The sequence below is a fragment of the Colius striatus genome, chromosome 20 (assembly GCF_028858725.1).
Source record: "Colius striatus isolate bColStr4 chromosome 20, bColStr4.1.hap1, whole genome shotgun sequence".
Classification (NCBI taxonomy): domain Eukaryota; kingdom Metazoa; phylum Chordata; class Aves; order Coliiformes; family Coliidae; genus Colius; species Colius striatus.
The window spans coordinates 5,637,615-5,655,135 of NC_084778.1; the positions used below are offsets into that span (position 1 = coordinate 5,637,615).

A 17,521-nucleotide genomic window follows, 5' to 3' on the forward strand; every position below is an offset into this window, starting at 1 on the left:
GGTGCTCAGTGGGCAGGTTGATATGCTCCACCAGCACCAGCACATGGCCACTGAGGAGGACACTGCACCTGAGGCCAGGGTGAATAGCCTGTCTGTCCCTGACTCACCAGGATGACCGGAACCCAGCATGAGGCTCCTCAGGTGCTCTGTTCAGGAGTGTTGTCAACATCTCCCTACTGTGCTTTTCCCAGCCAGCTTTGGCTAAAGTTAGCCTGGTAGGAAGGATGGTGGAAATGGCCAGAGGGAGCCTCCACAATGGCACCTTGATGTGCCCACCTCCTCATTCCCGCTAAAAATAGAGCCCATTACATTGTAACTCATCCTGAATGATGTTTATTCAGAAATAATCATGCAAGACTAATTTTAGTGACTATGTTTCCCTCCTCCTGGATAAGCTGTTCCCACCCTGCCAGTTCCTCCCACCAGCAGAAACAGCTCTGCTCCTCTCAGTGAGGCCCAGTGATTCATCTCCTGTCGGCAGGGAACCCTGCATCTCCCCTCAGACGCTGTCACGACGGTTTTTGGGTGTCCGCAACCCCCCGGAGCACCGAGGCGGGGTGTCGGGGCAGGAGGCCGAGGGGGAACGGTGGCAGCGCACGACCCGCCCCGTCGGGGCCGGGCGGCGGCGGGTGCGCGGCGGTACCAGCAGAGGGCGCCCTGCGCTCGGCGCTGCGCTTGTGGCGCCCGAGGGGAACGCACCGACCCCTCCTCCCCCCACCCCCCCGCAACCAGGGTCATAAATCTTCCCCGGAACGGGAGAAGGGTAATTGGTGAGGAAAAGGGCTGTTTGCGTGCTCCTCGGCCGCGCTCCGCAACCCCCAGAGCGGCTCCGGGGACTGGGGGGTAAACATGGGGGGAACCCACAGTCCCGGCCCCGGGGCAGCCCCATCCCCGGTGGTACCGACGCGCCCAGGTCACCCCTTCCCCATTCCCTGCGGTGACGCTCTGCTCGGGTCACCCCTTCCCCGCCGGTACTGCTCCACCTGAGCGCCTCCGCTCCGCGCCGGCACCGGTGCGCATCCTTGCAGCACGGCGGGACGGGGCGGGCCTGCCCGGGCCATGCCCTCCCAGGACGGCACCGGCGCGGGCCCCCGGGACGCTCCCGCTGTTCCCCAAGGACGGTGCGGTCCTGGCGCCGCGTCCTGCCCCGCGGCTCCCGGGAGATCCCTGTGCACAGCCGCGGATGCCTCCACGCCCCGCTCGGCGCTCCTGTCGCGTGTCCCCCGAGGCGGGGGGTTCGTGGGGCAGCCGGAGGCCCTGAAGGCAGAATCGTCCCGACGGGAAGAGCCGATGGAGATTCCCTTTGCCAGGCAGACCCCGTGCGGCGCTCCGCGGGGGCGGGCGGCCGCACATCTCATGGCGATGCCATCTTTCCCCATCCATTCCGGGGCCCGGTAGCAGCGAGTGGCTCCGGTGCCGCCGAGGGTGCGCAGCCCCTCGGGCCGGGCCGCCCGTGCAGCGCTGCGCACCTGCGGAGGAGCGACGGCCCCGAAGGAGCCGTGGGAATGAAACAGGCTGGAGCCGGCAGCACTTCTCCGAGTAGGGCTTTTTCTTTTTTTTATTGAAAGACGTGAGAATTCATCAAAACTGAACAGACAGACACCCGAGTAACCAGCACGTTGCAAATCATGTATCTTTTTATTTTAAAACAAATATAGAGCACAGTCCTGTGATATTTAAATTTATCATAGTTTTGTTGTCGTTGTTGTTCTGGAGTGAAAAATAAAAACCTGAGGTTTATTCTCTATACCCCGCACTGTAGCGATATTTTAGTTACATTTTGGATTCGTTGGGTTGTTGGGTTTGGGTTTTTTTTCTCTTGGAAAAGTCCATTAAAGAATTGAACTCTTGGTTTTAATGACTCCAAAAATTTGTTTTAGCAGTGGCACATGATTGTCCTAGTGAACAGGCGGGATAAACAAGATTTTAAAACACAGTCAGAGAAGCCGGTATCTCCTTCAATCACAAAGAGCTAAATAGTTTTCATTTACAATATATATGTTCATGTAAAATGAAAAACAAAACAAAAAAAGAAACCCAACCCTTAAATGCGACGAGTTAAACTCTAAATATTATGTACACACCAATGTACAACTCTGAATAAATTAATACCAATTTGCATATTCTGGGATCCTTATAGCTTATTTACACAAATTACCATTTAATTCATAAATATCTGCGCGGGTACCCGCGGGCTGCCCCTGCCGTACCAGCTCTGCGCGGCCGCGGCTGCCCAGGCGGTTCGTTTCCCGTGTTTCGTTTCTTATTTCTTTCTTATCTTCTTTTTGTTGTTGTTGTTGTTTTTGTTAATTATTTTCTTCCTCCCCCCCTCCCCTTGCACAGATGACATCTCGGGGCCAGGGTTGGGGCCGGGGCCACTCTGTCCATCGATACCTCGTTGCCCACTCCCTGCCCGAGCTGCCCCGGGGCGGGGGAGCGGTGGGGCCGGGGGGGCTCCGCGGCCGCGCTGGAGTGGGAGAAGGCGCTCCCAGCCCCACAGTGGGGGGCGGAGGGGAGAGGGGGGGTGCGGCCAAGCCCTGCACTCCCAACTCTTGCTCCTGGCTCTGGGGTGCTGGGTCCTCTTGGCCGGCGGGGCTCCATCCCTCTGCTCCAGCCCCCGGCTCTTCATCCGCCCCCACCCCTCGCTCCGCAATAAATATTTATACTGTGCTGTACAAAGACCAGTGCTTCTGCGCCCCCCGGGAGGGCTCGCTGCCCGCCCCGTCCGTCACTTGGGGGACTCCCTGCCGGGTGACAGCTCCCGCTGGCTCTCCAGCCCGCTCACCAGTCTCTGGATGTTTTGCAGTTCGTTGAGAGACTCTTTCAGGGAGCCCTTGGGGGAGGAGGCTGGGCGCTGGCTGCCCCCCTTGTGCAGGGGCACCTCGGGGAGGGGGCTGGACTCCCGGCTGCTGCCGGCCTTGGAGCCCTCGGAGCCGGGGTTGAGGCTGGTGGGCAGGCCGGTGGTCAGCAGGTTGGTGCTGGGTGGGATGGTGACCGGGAGCTGGTAAGGGCTGAAGCGCAGGCGGGGCCGGCTGCTGCCCAGGAAGGGGTTGCGGGAGAGCGGCCCGGCAGCCGCGGCACTGGTAGCCGGCACAGCCGAGGCAGCCGCCGCGGCTGCTGCCATATAGGTGTAAGGGTAGGGGAAGAGTCCGCCAAAGGTGGGCATCGGGATTCCCTGCAGAGAGAGAGAGGGGTGAGAGCTGTGCTGATGCTCTACTGCAATCCCACCTCCTGCCCGTCCCCTCCTCCTGAAGCTTCGTTCCCCCGAGAAAGCCAAGGAAAAGCTGGGGATGCCCCAGTGTTGTCCTAAAAACACAGTGTGGGGATATCCCTGTGGGATGGGCTGAGGGAGGGGGCACAGCTGAGGAGCTCCATCTGCCCCACACCACCTCAGACCTGTGCCACCGAGCACAAACTGCTCTCCAGCCTGGGGTTACGGTACTGCGGGGCTGTCTCTGCCCCCATGTGCTGCATGTCCCTGTCTGTGCAGCATCACAAACCTTTAACCACATTAAAACACATTGTTAAGTAGGATCAATAAATTAGGGGAGTTCAAAGATGTCTTTATGCACTTCATCGTAGGGGCTGGGAAAGGGAACACAAGTGCAGGCGTTGCAGAAGACGTTTTTGGGGCCTGGCAGGGGGGAGGTGGGCTGCTGAATGGAGACAGCAGGTCAGGCAGGGCCACTGCTCCTCACTCTGCCCCTGCCTATGGGGGAACCATATCAGCTGAAAAAAAATAAATAAAATCAAGATTCCTCCTCAAATCAGCCCTGAGGCCAACCTTCAAGATGTCCCCCATGTCCTCCGCCTGCACCTCACGAGGCAGAGTATCAGCAGGCTGAGAGAGCATCACACTCTTGTCCCCATGAGCTGCAGGGCGAGGCTGAGGGCACCAACAGCTTCTGACCTCATGAAGCCACCTTGTGTGTCTTGACACTGGGGGTGATGCCAGCCAAGCCTGCCCTGAGCCCACAAAACACTCTCCTCATTCAAGGAGCTCTGGGGAAGGACAAGGAAAGGAGGGCCTGGGACCTGGCTGAGCAGAAGGGATGAGGACACGGGGTGAGCGCAGGAGCTTACCTGAGAGGCCAGCATGTGCTGGGAGAGGTGGAAAGGGAAGGGGGTGGCCGCTCCCGCTGCTCCTGGGGCAGACGAGATGGCTCCATTCTCCAGGCTGCCCCCACCAGTCACCGAGGCCAGCAAGTGTCCCATGCCCATGGCAGAGAAGGCACCGGGGGCCATGGCAAACTGTCCCGGGTGGATGAAGAGGGGCTGCCCGGCACCCAGGGGGCTGAAGAACTGCTGCCCGTGGAGGCCAGAAAGTGCCAGGCTCTGCAGGTGCCCGGCGCTCAGGTGCGGAGGACTGTCCGTGTGCACCATCAGCGGGGCAAACGCCTCCTTCCCCAGCCCGCCGCCCTCCGCATCCTTCTTGCCCGGGTCCGGCTCTTTCCTCCGTCCTTCCACCTTGTCCTTCTCCAGGCTCCGTGTGCCAAACAGGCCCTCGCCGGGACCCTCTCGGGGGGATGCACCATCCTTGACCTTCTCCGGGCTGCGCCTCTCCTTGCTCCGCTCCTCCGGGCCCCGAGGGCTGGCGCGGGGGGTCAGGTCCTCCCCGCCGGGGCTGACCGCTGCTGCCGGCCGCTCCTCGGGTGCCTTCTCCACCTCCGCGTCGCTGTCGGCCCCCGGCTTCTCCTCTGCAAAAAGATGGAGGGGCAGAAGGTCAGCCCAGAAGCACCCAGGGGAGGAGAGGAGGGGGTCACTCACAAGAGCCCTGGCGTCGGGGAGAGGCTGTGATGGCAAAGTCCCGATCGTTATTAATGGGAGAGACTCGTTTCGAGGGCAGAAATGGGCCCTCGTGCCGCCGTCGGTGGCTCTAGGGAAAGGGGATTACAGACAGCAGCCCTGTTGCTCAGCCAAACAGGAAAAACGTATTTGACGGGGGACCAAAATCTATTACAGCATCACTCTCGTTAGCTGCAAACTCGGAGCGGAGCAGGGGATTAAGAGAGAGTGGGTAGACAGAGCTGGAGGAAATAGTCCTGTATATATTTAATTACATGGAGCTGATCAACAGCACGCCGTGCATTTATTCCAAACATGCAGGTTGAGGCAGTTTTAAGGCAAGGGGGATGACAGAGACCTTCTGAAAAGGAGCTTTAATTGAAAAAAAACAAACCCACGCATCAAACTCTCAGAGAAGGAAAGAAAAAGGGGATGATGAGGGTGAGGGGAGCAGAGCCCCTGCCCCACCGGCTCCTGCTAAACGAAAACAACATTTTGGTGAGGGTTAGGTGAAGCTCTGCAGGCTGGGGCAAATATTCAGCGAAGCCTTTGAAAGAAGAGAGGGGTGTAATAAACCCTCCCACCAGCTCGGGGTGGGTGGGGGGAGGTTGCAGTTTTGATGAAGGTTTGCAGGGAATTGGGCTGGTGGAAAGTTTAAAGAGCAGATTGATAGTGCAGCAAGACAAAACCCAGCATCTAAAAACTGCAACGTGGGAACTGCTGCTTTATTTTCCTTTACTAGCTTGAAGCCCTGGAGTTACAGCATTTTTTTCCCCTCCTTCAGATGTATTAATTCTTTCCTTTTTCTTTTTTTTTCCCCCTTTTCCCAGGGGACTGTAAGCTGCCCATGAAAGGCAGGGCATGCACCAACGAGGAGCCAGGCAAATGCATTTAGCACAAGGGTTGCCTTGCCATTTCTTCTTGTTTACGCTAATGTATAAACAGGAAAACGTTGCAAAGCGTCCGCGTTTGCTCTGCCCTTGTCCTTTCAACCCTTGGGCTCCTCAGTGCCCATCCCCATCTCTTTTTGTTTGTTTGTTTCCCTGATTTGCCTCCCTGCCCGCAAGAAACCGGCAGAAACCTGACGTTTGGGGCGATTTGGGAACTGCGCTTTTTCCTTTACCTCTGCCGCTGCCCTTGAGGCGCAGGGGGCTGGGGAGGGCTCCCACGGGGGAGTGGAGGGCGTCGCGCACCGCCGAGGGCTCGCAGGAGGAGGCGTCCGACTCGCCGCCGTCGCGGTCGGGCTTGCAGGGCTCCTCGTACATCCGCAGAGACGGCAGCGAGAGCTGCTTCCTAGGGGCGAGAGGCAGCCCGGGCAGCACCCCGCTCTCCGCGGGCGCAGAGCGGTGGGGCAGGGGGACAGGACACAACGAGAGACACCCCTTACCTCTTCTCCCGCCGGCCATTGCCCGTGTCCCGAAAGCCCTTGGCGAAGGGGTTATTATCGATTTTCAGCTGGGTGATCTGCCAGGGGGGAGACAGAGAAAAGAGGCGGTGTGAAGCCCCTCCCGGTCCCTCCCCTCCCCCGCCGCCGTCGGGGAGCCCGGGGTGCGCTGCGAAACGCGCCGCGGCCCCGCTTTAACACACCGCATGCTTTATTAAAAATGATGCTGAGGTTTGGGCTTGAATTATTAATAGAGTCTTAATGATAGGAAGTTATTTTTCACGGCCCCCCGGAGGGAAGATGGCGACTGAGCCGCGCGGCGCTGGTTAAAAGCTATTCTTATCCCTCCCCGCCACGGGCTTCAGGGGCCGGCGACATTAGGGCTCTCAATAATGCATGGCTCTGAAATACGGCCTCGAGAGGGGTGACAGCAAAAGGCACGGCCGCCCGGCCTCCCGCATCCCCGGCCCGCAGCACCCCCCTGCCCGCTGCCGCCCGACGGGGCCCACGGCCGGCGGCTGCCCCGCACAGCTCCCGGCGGCCGAGCAGACAAAGTGCTCTTTAATCGATTGTGACTCTTCGCCATAAACTTTACGAGGGAAACAAGCCCACCAGGACCCTCAGACAGAGCTGTCAATTAGCGTCAGCAGCCGGGGCGGAGGTGGGGGGTCAGCTTTTGGCTTAAAACACACACACACAATCTTTGGAGGGGGCCGGCAGAGTCTCTCCACTCCCCACCAAGCTCTCCTGGCTCTGCTGCTCACATGGTGACACTTGGTAAATCACGAAAGCAACTAAAATTAGCTTATCTGGCTCTCTTTTTTTTTTTTTTGCTCCTCCTGAGCCCATGGCACCTTCTCAGTGAGGCTGCCCAGGCCACGGTGCTGTTCTCTGCAACCTGGGCCCGCAGCAAGGTCTCCCACAGCCCAGAAAAGGTGGGGGGAGGAAATTATTAATAGTAATAATAGAAACTGTAATAATTAAAATAGTATTAGCAATGATAATAGTATGAAGGGTGCCTCCTGCTCTGAGGGCTTGGGGTTTAACCTTTCTCCTGTTGCTACCTTTTGGCCATTCTCCCCAAAAATGTCCTCACACACACACACACAACACAAATACACCCTAAATAAGGGGTATGGGATGGGGCAGGGGTGAGAGCAGAGGTAGGGGCAAGGGATAAGGATTGGGCAAGGCCAGGGCAGGGTCAGGGCAGGGGCTGCCCATACCTTGTCGTTTTGGTAGGCAGTGACGGCAATGAAGTCGGTCTCGGGGAACACATAGGTGCGGAAGGTGCTGTAGGGCAGCTTGAGGATGTCGTTGGCCCGGACTATGTGGAACCTGGGCTGGTACTTGTGCATGGAGTTCAGGATGGTCTGGGTGGGCGAGAGAGCACACAGCCCGCGGCTGCCGTCAGCCCCACGGGCTGCCTTACACGCGCGTTTCGCTACCTGCCCAAAACTCCTCCTTTTCTCCCGAAAGCAACCAAAAAAACACCCCAAAACCAAGTTCACCGCTAGAAAGGAACGTCGCCAGATGACAAAGATTTCTTTTTGTTTGTTTGCTTATGTCATTACACGATCTGCCCCGAAACAAGGAGATGGCAGGAAGACAGGCACGGGAGCATCTTTGTGGGTGTTAAGCACAGCAATAAGGCAGCAAAAGGAATCTCCTCGTTTTACGTACAACCCTGCAAACGCGAGGGAAGTTTTCAAGGCATTTTTTTCACCACTTTTCGTATTACCATCCTTGAAAAACAAAAAAACCAAACCAAACAACAAAAAGATCAAAACAAAACAAAAACCTCCTCAAACCTCCACCTCACCTCCACACACACACACACAAAGTTAAAAAGCCTCTGGATTTGTGTCGGTGGCTGCAGAACACCGTGCCAGCGACGTGAAAGGAGCGTTTCACCATGAGCCATGTTAAATTTATGTCTCGAGAGCAAGGCTGCAGAAGGAACAGACATTTTTTCTTTCCAACCAGGTGTCTGAAAGCCTCGCCAACACTCAAATCCATTCTCTACCCTTTCGCGCTTTTTTTTTTCCCCTTAAAAAAAAGAAAGAAAGAAAGGAAAGGAAAGGAAAAGGAATCTCCCGCGATTTGGCTTCGGATTTTCAGAAGCGGCCGAAGCCCTCGAGCCGCGCCCGGGGGGCCGCTTCGACCCCCTGCCCGTCTCGCTGCCCCCACGGGCAACATTTTCCTGCCCAGTCGCGATTAAATAATTCCCCAACCTGCTGTGGTCGGGCTGAGATGCAGTATTCACCGCCTAGAATTGGTAGGGGACCGGGAGAAAGCTTGAGTAATTATAGTCAAATAGCGTCGGCCAAATGGCTAAATAATTATCACTTCATTTCGGTTTCGAGGGCAATAAAAAAAAAAGCCTTTTTTTTTTTTTCTTAAAACCTCAGCAATAATCACCTGCTGATGAACTGTCGGCTCGCTATTATATTGATATGATCTAGACGGGATTTATCATGAAAATGGTGCAAAAAGTCTCATTCAGGCGTGCAAATCTGCATTCCTTTAAAAAAAAAATAATCATCCCTCTCTGACCAGATGGGCACTGGCTAAACCCCCTCATCTCCTAGATTTAACACAGTCCGGATTTTGGACAACGACAGACACCAGAAATCTTTAATTGAAGGAGGCGAACCGTTAAAAACGCTGAATCGAACTAGTTTCCCCTTCAGTTAAAAAAAAAAGCGCTATTTTTTTAGACTCCCTCTCTATCGATTTACCTTGCTGTCTATAAATAACCTCGCAATGTATTATTTAAACAAAGACTCTGTTTCCTGCCTTAAAAGAAAAGAAAAAAGAAAAAGCGAGAGGAAAGTTGCTGGTGTTGCTGCTGAGCTGCTGCTCTCCCACCTGAGCGCCGCGTCCCGCAGCCCGCCTGCCCCGCCGCTCGGCCCCGCACCACCGGCTCCAGCTTCCTGCTAATTACCCTGTCACCAAGGCTGGACGATGAATTTCCCCTTTATCGCCCTAAATGTATGTCCAGAGGCTGGAGATAGCTACCTTGTGCGCTGTGACACCCCCCACCCCGCGCCCCCCCGCCCCCATGCATTCACGCAGGATCATGCTCCCTCCCTGTTTTGACCCTGCTTTCTACAGATCTCTTCAAATTGCCAACACATTCTGGCTTCTTTCTTTCTTCTCTCTGTTTTTTTTTTCTTTCTTTGTTTGAGTTGTTAGAGGGATTTTTTTTCTCTGTTTTTTTTGGTTTGTTTTGTTTTACCTCCTTGAGGTGATGCAGATAGGCTCGGTAGGGAAATAAATAAGGTCTTTCAGAAGCAGCCGGTGAGGAGCCAAGGCTGCCACGGCTCCAGCCCCGCTCCTGACGGCCAAAACCCAGCACAGGTGTCACTGCCTCCAGCACCACTCCCCCCGCCCGGCTCGGCCCAGCCCCATCGCCAGCGACAGCCCGGGCTACACCTGCCCGGTCCGCCCCGTCGGAGCTGCCCTCACAGCATCCACCGAGCACGGCCTCGGCCCTCCAGACGACCCCGTCAAATCCTGCTCCCCGGCAGAGCCCCGAGGGCCAGGGAAAAGCAACAAGACAGGCCGCAGCGGCCGGGAGGGTCGGGGATGCGGGAGCCAAGGGAACCCTGAGGCTGTACACAGCACAACTCTTCCTCTTTCCCCAGGGCAGCCGACCCCAGGACAGTGAGGAAGATGCCCCTCGGTGCCAGGCAGGATGGGAGACTAGGGATGGGGGCTGCAGGACATCCAGGCCACCACAGGGCCCGGGAAGGCCTTGCAATCCATCCTGGCCCCCGGAATGCAGCTGGAGAAGGCATTTAAAGTCTCCTCTGGGGCAAAGTAGGGCTGGGCAGCCCCGACACCTGGCGAACCCCACGCCTGCCCGAGGGTCCCTGCTCAGAGGACAGGGTCTCTGCTCAGGAGACTCCATTCTGCCCCGCAGCCGCACTTACAAAGCCGTGCTTGTCTGAGATGTTGTTGGTGAGCTTGAGCTTGTGAAAGGCAACAGGTTTGGCCATCCACTGCTCCCCAGTGGCCGGGCTGTCGGGGTGGATGTACATGCGCTTGGGCATCTCCGGGTCAGCCTTGCCGGCGACCATCCAGCGGGAGTTGTGGAACTTGTACCGGCAATCGTCGGCCGCCACTATATCCATCAGCAAAATGTACTTGGCCTTCTTGTCCAGGCCGCTGACCCGCACCTTGAACGGGGGGAACATCCTCCTGCGGAGAGACCCAGAGCGGTTCAAGGCTGTGCCCGCCTGCCGCCAACTCCCGACGGCCTCGGCCCCGTCGAGCTGCCCCGCACCACCCGGCCCCAGCCTCAGCTTCGAAACCACCATCTTTTACTGTAGCTCCACCGAGGGTTTCCAGCCTCTCTCATCTCCCGCTGCCTCTCACCCCGCTCTGCAGCACCCGCCGGGGGCAAAAAACAACGGAAAAGCTCAAAAATCCCATTTCGGGAAATACAAGGGGCGAAATCGCATCCTGGATTTCACCCCACTTCCCTGCCCTCCGACGAGCCGCTGCCCAGCACCCCGGCAGCCCCGCCGCTGCCCTCCTCCGGGGCCGGGGACACGGGCAGGGCCGGGGACGACCTCGGCCGCGGGGAAAGTTTGGCAGGAGGGAAGGAAGCGGCGAGTAGCGGCGTAAACAAATGCAGCGGGGGGAAAGGGGGGGATTACGGGCGCTCAATTAGCGCGCACAAATTTCATTTGGGATCGCTCTCGGAAAAGTAATAATTGTGCGGTATGGGGGAAATTCGGAGCATGGGAGGGGGGGAGGGAGGCGGTGTAAATAGCTCCGAAAAACTCCAGGGATCGAAACTCCCCGCGTTAATACATCAGGGAGGATTTGGCGAGCACTGGGGGCAGCGGGATGAAGAACCGGAGGGGCGAGGGAGCTGCGCGGCCGCGCAGGTGCGGGACTGGCTCCGCAGGGCTGCGCGGGGCCGGCTCTTACCTCCCGGACTTGGTGATCACCATCTCGGTGCCCAGCTTGTGAAACTGGTCCCAAAGCTCTTTGGCTTCCAGCGTTACTTTGGGGTCGTCTTCGACCTCCTCCTCGGGCTCCAGGCTCTTGAGCGAGCGCAGATGGGCGGCTTGGTGGTGATGTCCCAGGGCCGAGACGTGCAGCCCGGCCTCGGCCGCCCCGGCAAGCCCGGGGTCCGGCATGGGCTTTGCCAGCGCCGCCGGAGGCAGAGCCAGAGCGGGGAAAAAGGAAGGCTGTGCGGCTGCGAGGAAAGCGGACATAGGGAAGTCGGCCGGCCGGGGTGCGTGAAAGGGGTGGTAAGCCATGGCAGTCCCTGGGAAGGCTGGATCTCTCATCGGTGCATCCACAAATCCAGGAGAAAAAGAGGGATTCCCTTTACAAAAATGTCTGTGTGTGGTTGGTTTTGTTTTGTTGTTGTTGTGTTTGGTTTTTTTCTTTCTCTCCTGCCCAGCGAACTCGCTCGAGTCTCTGGAAGAGGAAGGAAAATCAACAACACACACACGAAGAAAAAAAAAGCGCACAGACAAAAAAAAAAAAAAAAGACGAAAAACAGCGGAACTGTATCTAGAAAAAAATTTAAAAGAAAAAAAGAAGAAGAAGAAAAAAAAAGAAGAGAGGCAGTTCCCGGCTCCTGGGACTCCCGGTCTGCGGAGGGGAGACAGTAGGTCCTTATTTTTTGTTGTTGTTGCTGCAGCGAAGGAGAGCGAGCGAGGGAGAGATCCCTCCCGGTAAAGTCCTTCCCAACACTAAAATAGAAACAAAAGCCGGCACGGGGCTGCGCGGAGCGGCGCGGGGCGCGGCGGGGCAGGGGCGGCCGCGGTGTCCCTCACACCCCCGCGGGCCCTGGCTGCGCCCCGGCGGGGCCGGCCCGGCTGCGCGCTCCGCGGACGGCGCTGGGGCGAGGGCTGCTCATGGCTAAAGGAGCCGGAGTGGAAACGGTGAGATCTTGTCCTGATCTCTGTAAAACTGTGACTATCTCACATGTCCTTCCTGCTCTGATCCGCCCGCTAATGAGCCAAGCCCCCTTGATTGCTGATTTTACGCGTTTCAGACCAATTGTGGATCTGCATAGGCGTGGTTTTGACAGCTCCGGCCAAGCTCCGGGGCGCGGGGGGGGGGGTGGAAGGGGGGTGGTGGGGGAGGGGGGGCGCGGAGGGAGGGAGGGAAGAAGGGAAGAGGGGAAAAAAAAGGGGGGGGGGAAATAAAGAAGAAGGTGTCGGAAGCATCGGCAGTAAGAAAACATGTCAACAGAATAAAATATTAACCAATGACAGAGAAAAGTGCTCGAAATCCCACCCCCGGCTCCTTTCCGCATACCGGGTCAGCCCTGGCTGCGCCGCGGCCGGGGAGCGGCCGCCGCCGGTGCGGGGACAGCGCGGAGCCACCTCGGCGGAGCGGGGAACGGCGCCCGGGCCCGCCCGGGCCGGAGCCTCGGGGGCGGGGGGCAGTGGGGGGCGGCGGCAAAGGGCCCCCGCCGGTCTGTGCGGGGGCGGCGGGCCGGGAAGGGGGGAGCGACCGGGGGAGCTCGGCGGCTGCCGTCTTACGACAGATCCTGGAGAGCGGATCGAGGTGTGGCGCGCCCCGCCCGCCGCTCGAGCCGCGCAGAGCCGCGCAATGCCGCGCAGCGCCGACGGGGCGGCCGCCGGGAGCGCGGCCCGGCGGAGAGCTGCGGCCGGCGGCCGGCGGCGAGGCCCTGAGTGGCGACCTCCAGCGCGGGTGAGTCGCTCCCTGCCGTTGCCCCCCGCCTTGCCGGTAGCCGCCCGGACCGCGAGTGAGTAGGATGGGGGTCCCGCCTGTAGCCCCGCGCCACGATAAAGGCACAGACCCCGCCGTCGGGGCGCGTCGGATTCGCGGCCGGAGGCCCGGCGCGGCTGTGCCCGATCCGAGGGGCCTGTTTACTCGGGCGGCGCGGAGCAGATAGAGGGGACGGGGGACGGACGACACGCCGGGGCTGTTTGCAGAGGGATTAGGGCCGGTCCCGCCGCGCCGGGCCCGGGGGGGGTGGCGGGCGCGGTGGGTGTCCCCGCGGAGAGGTCGGTTTGGAGATCTGCGCTGATTAACTGAGGGCCACGGTGGCTGAAGAGGGCCCTGGCGCCAGGCGGCTGAGCCCTCACAATAAAGACCCGTCTCTTGTCACTTCATATTTACCCCCAAATCTTCAAAAAGCGCTCTGCCACCCTTCCAAGGCTCCTGCCCTCGCCGCCTGCGCTGCAGCCAGGCAGGACAGGGCAGGGGGGTCGGGGGGGGTGATGGAGGCCTCCCCCTCCTCTGTCCCTCTCCCCTCCCGGACCTCTCGCTCCGCGAATGCGTAACGATGCGCGGTCGGAGCAGCTGGCGCCCTCGGGGCCGCGCGTCGCTGCTCCCCGCGCAGGTTGGGACGTGGGGACCTCCGGGTGCCCCCAATTCACCCCGATCTCTCCTCTTTTTCTGACCCCCACGGTTCATCATGCTGGTAGCGTTCCCGCCCGCTGCTCCCCGGCGCCTCGCAGAGCCCAAAGCCGAGCCCCGGACTCTTGTCGCAGGCGCTCACAACCTGCCCCTGTCCCGCGGCAGGTTCACCTCTGTCTGCGCTGCCCAGCCCAGACACCGCGCCCGACGGGGCGGGCAGAGCGCGTCCCTCTGGGGCTGTCCCGGGCGGCGGGGCCGGGGGAGTTTCGCTTGACCATTGCACGGGGAGCTGGGACTGAAATTTAGACCTGAATTGGACTTTGCTTTCTCACCACCGCGAAAAACTGCTGACGGCAGCTTTGGCCAAAACGGAGCTTGGTTGTATTTTGGTTTATTTCTTTTCTCTCTTTCTTTTTTTGTTTGTTTTTAAATTCCGTCTTACAAAGCAAAACCAGAACCTCTTGCCCCGGGCCAGCATCGCCCCACGCCGAGGGCAGCTCTACAGCAGATACCTCACCCATTGCTCCGCGGGGAGACACGGGGCCCAGCCTGTCGGGGCCCAGAGGCAGCCGAGTCCCCGCCAGGAAAGCTCGCATCTCCTCCGATGCAGGGTCCGGGACCCCTGGCCGCCCCCGTCTCCCCTCACCTCTGTAACATCGCCATCGCCCTCGCCTGCAGAATAAAACCGATCCAGAGCAGCCTTGTCTGCCTGACCCTCTGTAGCGGCGTCCGCCCATGGGGCTGCTGGGGATGGGGGGCTAACGGGGACCAGGGCACTCAGTGCCTGGGATCGGTCTGCCCTCGGCCCGCAGTCCAATGGGCGCTGACCGGACCCAGAAACCCGCGCTCATTGACGGGGAGGGCCAGTCATAGCCGTGTCCGGGCGAAAACAGGCGTCGCTCCATCCTCCCCGTCCGTGACCAGGCTCTGGACAAGGAGAGATGAGCCAGCAGCCCCGGTGTGGGATTTTTCCTCCCACCTCAAGGCCAGTCCTTCCCCGGGGGTCGGGCATGAGAGGTGTCTCAGCACCGTTCTCTTCCCAAGGAGGGTTTCCTCGTCTGCCGCAGGGTGCTGCGGTTCTCGGGGACACGCGGTTCCCAGGAGCCGCCCTGGTCTCCTGCGGGCCCGGCTCTCTGCTGGCGAGAGTTCCTCGGGCTGGGATGGCGGCGGTCGGGCCGTCCCGGGGGTCCGTCCCGGTCCAAGCCAGTGGAACCGTCCCCGTCCCACCCGCCCCCCGCGCCCCACCAGCTCCGCAGCCCCGCTCACTCTTCGCCTTTCATCTCTGCCCATCTCCACTCATCATCCCTTTTCTATTTTTAGCCGGTAGACTTAGGCCTTGGCGCCAGGCCGTTTAAGACCTGTCAAAGTCCTTCATATTTCCCTCATGTCACATGGACCTTTCGCTCCCTTCCCCGCGCCATGCGAGGGCCGTAATTTGGATCTGTGAGCTGGTGAGCAAATGCAATTTGCTCTTCTCCATCGCTGTGTTGTCTCCGTGACCCCAGCCAGCAGGACGGCTGGTGTCCTGTCCGGGGCACTTACACAAATTGCGGGTGATTGATGAAAAATAACAATTCTCACAAGCAGCCGGGCCTCTGCCTTCCCCTCCTCCCGCTCCACCGGGCTGCGGCGGCCCCGCGCCCCGGGGCGCGCTCCCCCCCGACAGGGCTGCGCGGGCGCTCCAGCTCCAGGCAAAAGGGATTTTCCAGCGCCGAGGGCGAGCCCCTCTCCCCCCTCTCCTCCGCCCCTCTCCTTTCCCGGCTCCGATGCCAAGGCAAGGGGACATCCCCGGGCGCTGGGGAAGGGCGGTCCGGGGGGCCCGGGCGGGAGAGGCCGCTCACACCTTCCCGAACTGGGAGTGGATTTAAGCAAAGGTGGGAAAGGGCCATGTCGTGACGGGAAGGGGACGGTGCCGTCGGGCTGGGCTCCTCGCTGCTACCCCAGGAGCAGTTGGACAAACAGACCTGGAGCGAACCCACAGGTGCGGGGTGCAGAGCTCTCTGCCCTGGCAGCAGAGGCCTGACTGGTCTCGGGTCCCCGAGGGATCCAACATCCCTCTCCAATCTTAGGGTCCCTCCCTGGGCCCTGCCCGGCCAACCGGCCGCAGATGGGCCGTGGGGCTGGTGGGGTGGGGGCGAGAGGTGGCCTCGGCCCTGCTTCTCCTCCTCCACCTGGAGAAGAAAATAAACCTATGTGTAACAAAACTGCCCTCTTTTGCTCTCACGCACCCGCCACCGGGACTCTCCCCATCTCCCTTCCCCGAGGCGCCACATCTCCTCTCACACCCCTCAGCGAGGTGGGAATCCCCTTACCCCCGGGAGATGCCGACAAAACGCCCCCCTCCTCCCGGTGCTCGGTGCCCGTCAGGGGGCCGGGGAGGGGCCGCGCTGCGCGGTGGCAGGTTGTCCGCGGCATGCCGCGTACCGAGGCCCGCCTGATGCACTTTTACCAACAGCGGCCGAGAGAGATGCTCGACCTGACACCAGCCCCAGCGCCGCCGTCCTCCTTTCTCCCGCTGCGCGGCCGCGGAGCTGCTCGCCCCGTCCATGCGCAGCTCGGCGAGGGCAAACTCGAGGAGCTCCGCCAGCGCGGCAGCCCCCGGCCCTCCTCTCCACATCCCCTACCTGAGTTCCCCCAGCCCTCAGACTGTTTAGATTTCTCTCCAGCTTTAAAGAAAATATTTCCAGTAATCCAGATTGCTGGAAAATAACAACAGGCGGGGAGACGCAGACACAAACGCCGCTGAAGTTTATCCAGAGTTTGAACAACTTATAAACACATTTTCCAGCCTGTTTGTCGGGGTGGGTGGTGAGTGACCCCCGGCCCGGCCGGGAGACCCCTGCGTGCCCGCGCTTTGGGGTGAGTGGGGGGAGGAGCATCCTCCGCACCCTGCCCGCACCTCGCCCTCGTTACCTCCGCGTCACTTTGATCCCGGAGCCGGCTTGGCTCCGCCGCTTCAAATTATTATTATTATTATTATTATTATTATTATTATTATTATTATTATTATTATTGCTCCCCCTGCGCGGGGGGCGGAACGACCTCCCCCTCGGCCCCCACCTCCAGGGTTGCCCGGCTCCCCACGTCGGGGTCCGGCGCCTCGCTTGCGCTGAGCCCGCTGCCTTAAAAGGAGACGGGAGCCCCGTCCGGGGCTGTGGCAGCGCGGGGGGGACCGCAGCCTGAAACCGGAGCTGGCACCGCGGGGGGCGGGCGGGGATGGGGATGGAGGGGGGCGGAGGAGCGGGGGGAATCATGCAAATCCCTCTGTTTAAAAAACTTCCATTTGAGAAAGTGTGTCACATCCCGGCGCGGGCGCGTAATCCCCGTGCTAATGGCATTACCGCCGCCTCATCGCCGTCATGGGATGGGGCCGGGGGTGAGCCCCATCCCACACCCATTCCCCTCGTCGCCACGCGTGACCGCGGCTTGGCTCCCGTGGGGAAACGGAGCCGCTGAGCCCCCCGCCCCGTCGGGGAGCCCCACACCGGGATGCAGGCGGTGCGTGTCGGCCTTCCCCCGGGCCCCTCGGCACTTCCCCGATCTCGGACGCTGTATCGGTGTCTATCGGTAATCGGGGTCCCCTTTTCCGTCCCGATTCTCTGAAAGAAGTCGGTCCCGGGAGGGGAAAGTGGAAGGGTCAGGGCTGTGCTTCGCGACCGGTTATCTCTTAAATAAAAAGAGCTTAGGAAACAGCGTTATTTGATAAAATAATGCAGTTGGGACTCTCGCCCGCTTCCTCTGCGGGATTAAAAGTAAGTATTTGGGACTGTCCCACGGGATGAGCCGCATCGTGCCCAGAGTGGCCGGGACGGGGCCGTCTCGACCCCCAGCAGCCCCCGGCTTCACGCAAGAGTCCCGACGAAACGGGCTGAAAACCGACAGAAACGGTGGTTCTGGGGGAAGAGGCGACGGGGCCGAGCCGGCTGCAGAGCTCTGGGGAAAGGAAAATATGATGGGAGGGTCTCTGCACCCGGTGCAACCTCCGCGAGG

General features: G+C 60.0%; 1 protein-coding gene across 3 annotated transcripts; it reads right to left on the reverse strand.

The window, feature by feature from the left end:
* Positions 1-1,608: 1,608 nt before the first annotated feature.
* TBX2 (T-box transcription factor 2) lies at positions 1,609-11,889 on the reverse strand. 3 transcript variants are annotated; one of them, XM_062012163.1, is made up of 7 exons: positions 11,114-11,889; positions 10,108-10,375; positions 7,396-7,542; positions 6,173-6,249; positions 5,909-6,078; positions 4,084-4,697; positions 1,609-3,175 (listed from the first exon to the last, which is right to left on the reverse strand). In XM_062012163.1, exons 1-7 carry the CDS (start codon positions 11,476-11,478, stop codon positions 2,729-2,731), a joined length of 2,088 nt encoding a protein of 695 aa, XP_061868147.1. In that variant the 5' UTR covers positions 11,479-11,889; the 3' UTR covers positions 1,609-2,728. The 3 variants fall into 3 exon arrangements, with proteins under 3 accessions (XP_061868147.1, XP_061868148.1, XP_061868146.1); XM_062012164.1 differs by lacking the exon at positions 11,114-11,889 and adding an exon at positions 10,553-10,704; XM_062012162.1 differs by lacking the exons at positions 10,108-10,375; positions 11,114-11,889 and adding an exon at positions 9,411-10,101.
* Between the last annotated feature and the right edge of the window lie 5,632 nt (positions 11,890-17,521).

Coding starts and splice junctions, on each gene's coding strand:
- TBX2 (XM_062012162.1), bottom strand. CDS start 10,085: ATGGAGTCTCCTGAGCAGAGACCCTGTCCTCTGAGCAGGGACCCTCGG. Junction 7,543..9,410: donor ATCTGCATCACCTCAAGGAG/GTAAAACAAAAC, acceptor TCGCCCACCCAG/ACCATCCTGAACTCCATGCA. Junction 6,079..6,172: donor AATGGCCGGCGGGAGAAGAG/GTAAGGGGTGTC, acceptor TCTCGCCCCTAG/GAAGCAGCTCTCGCTGCCGT.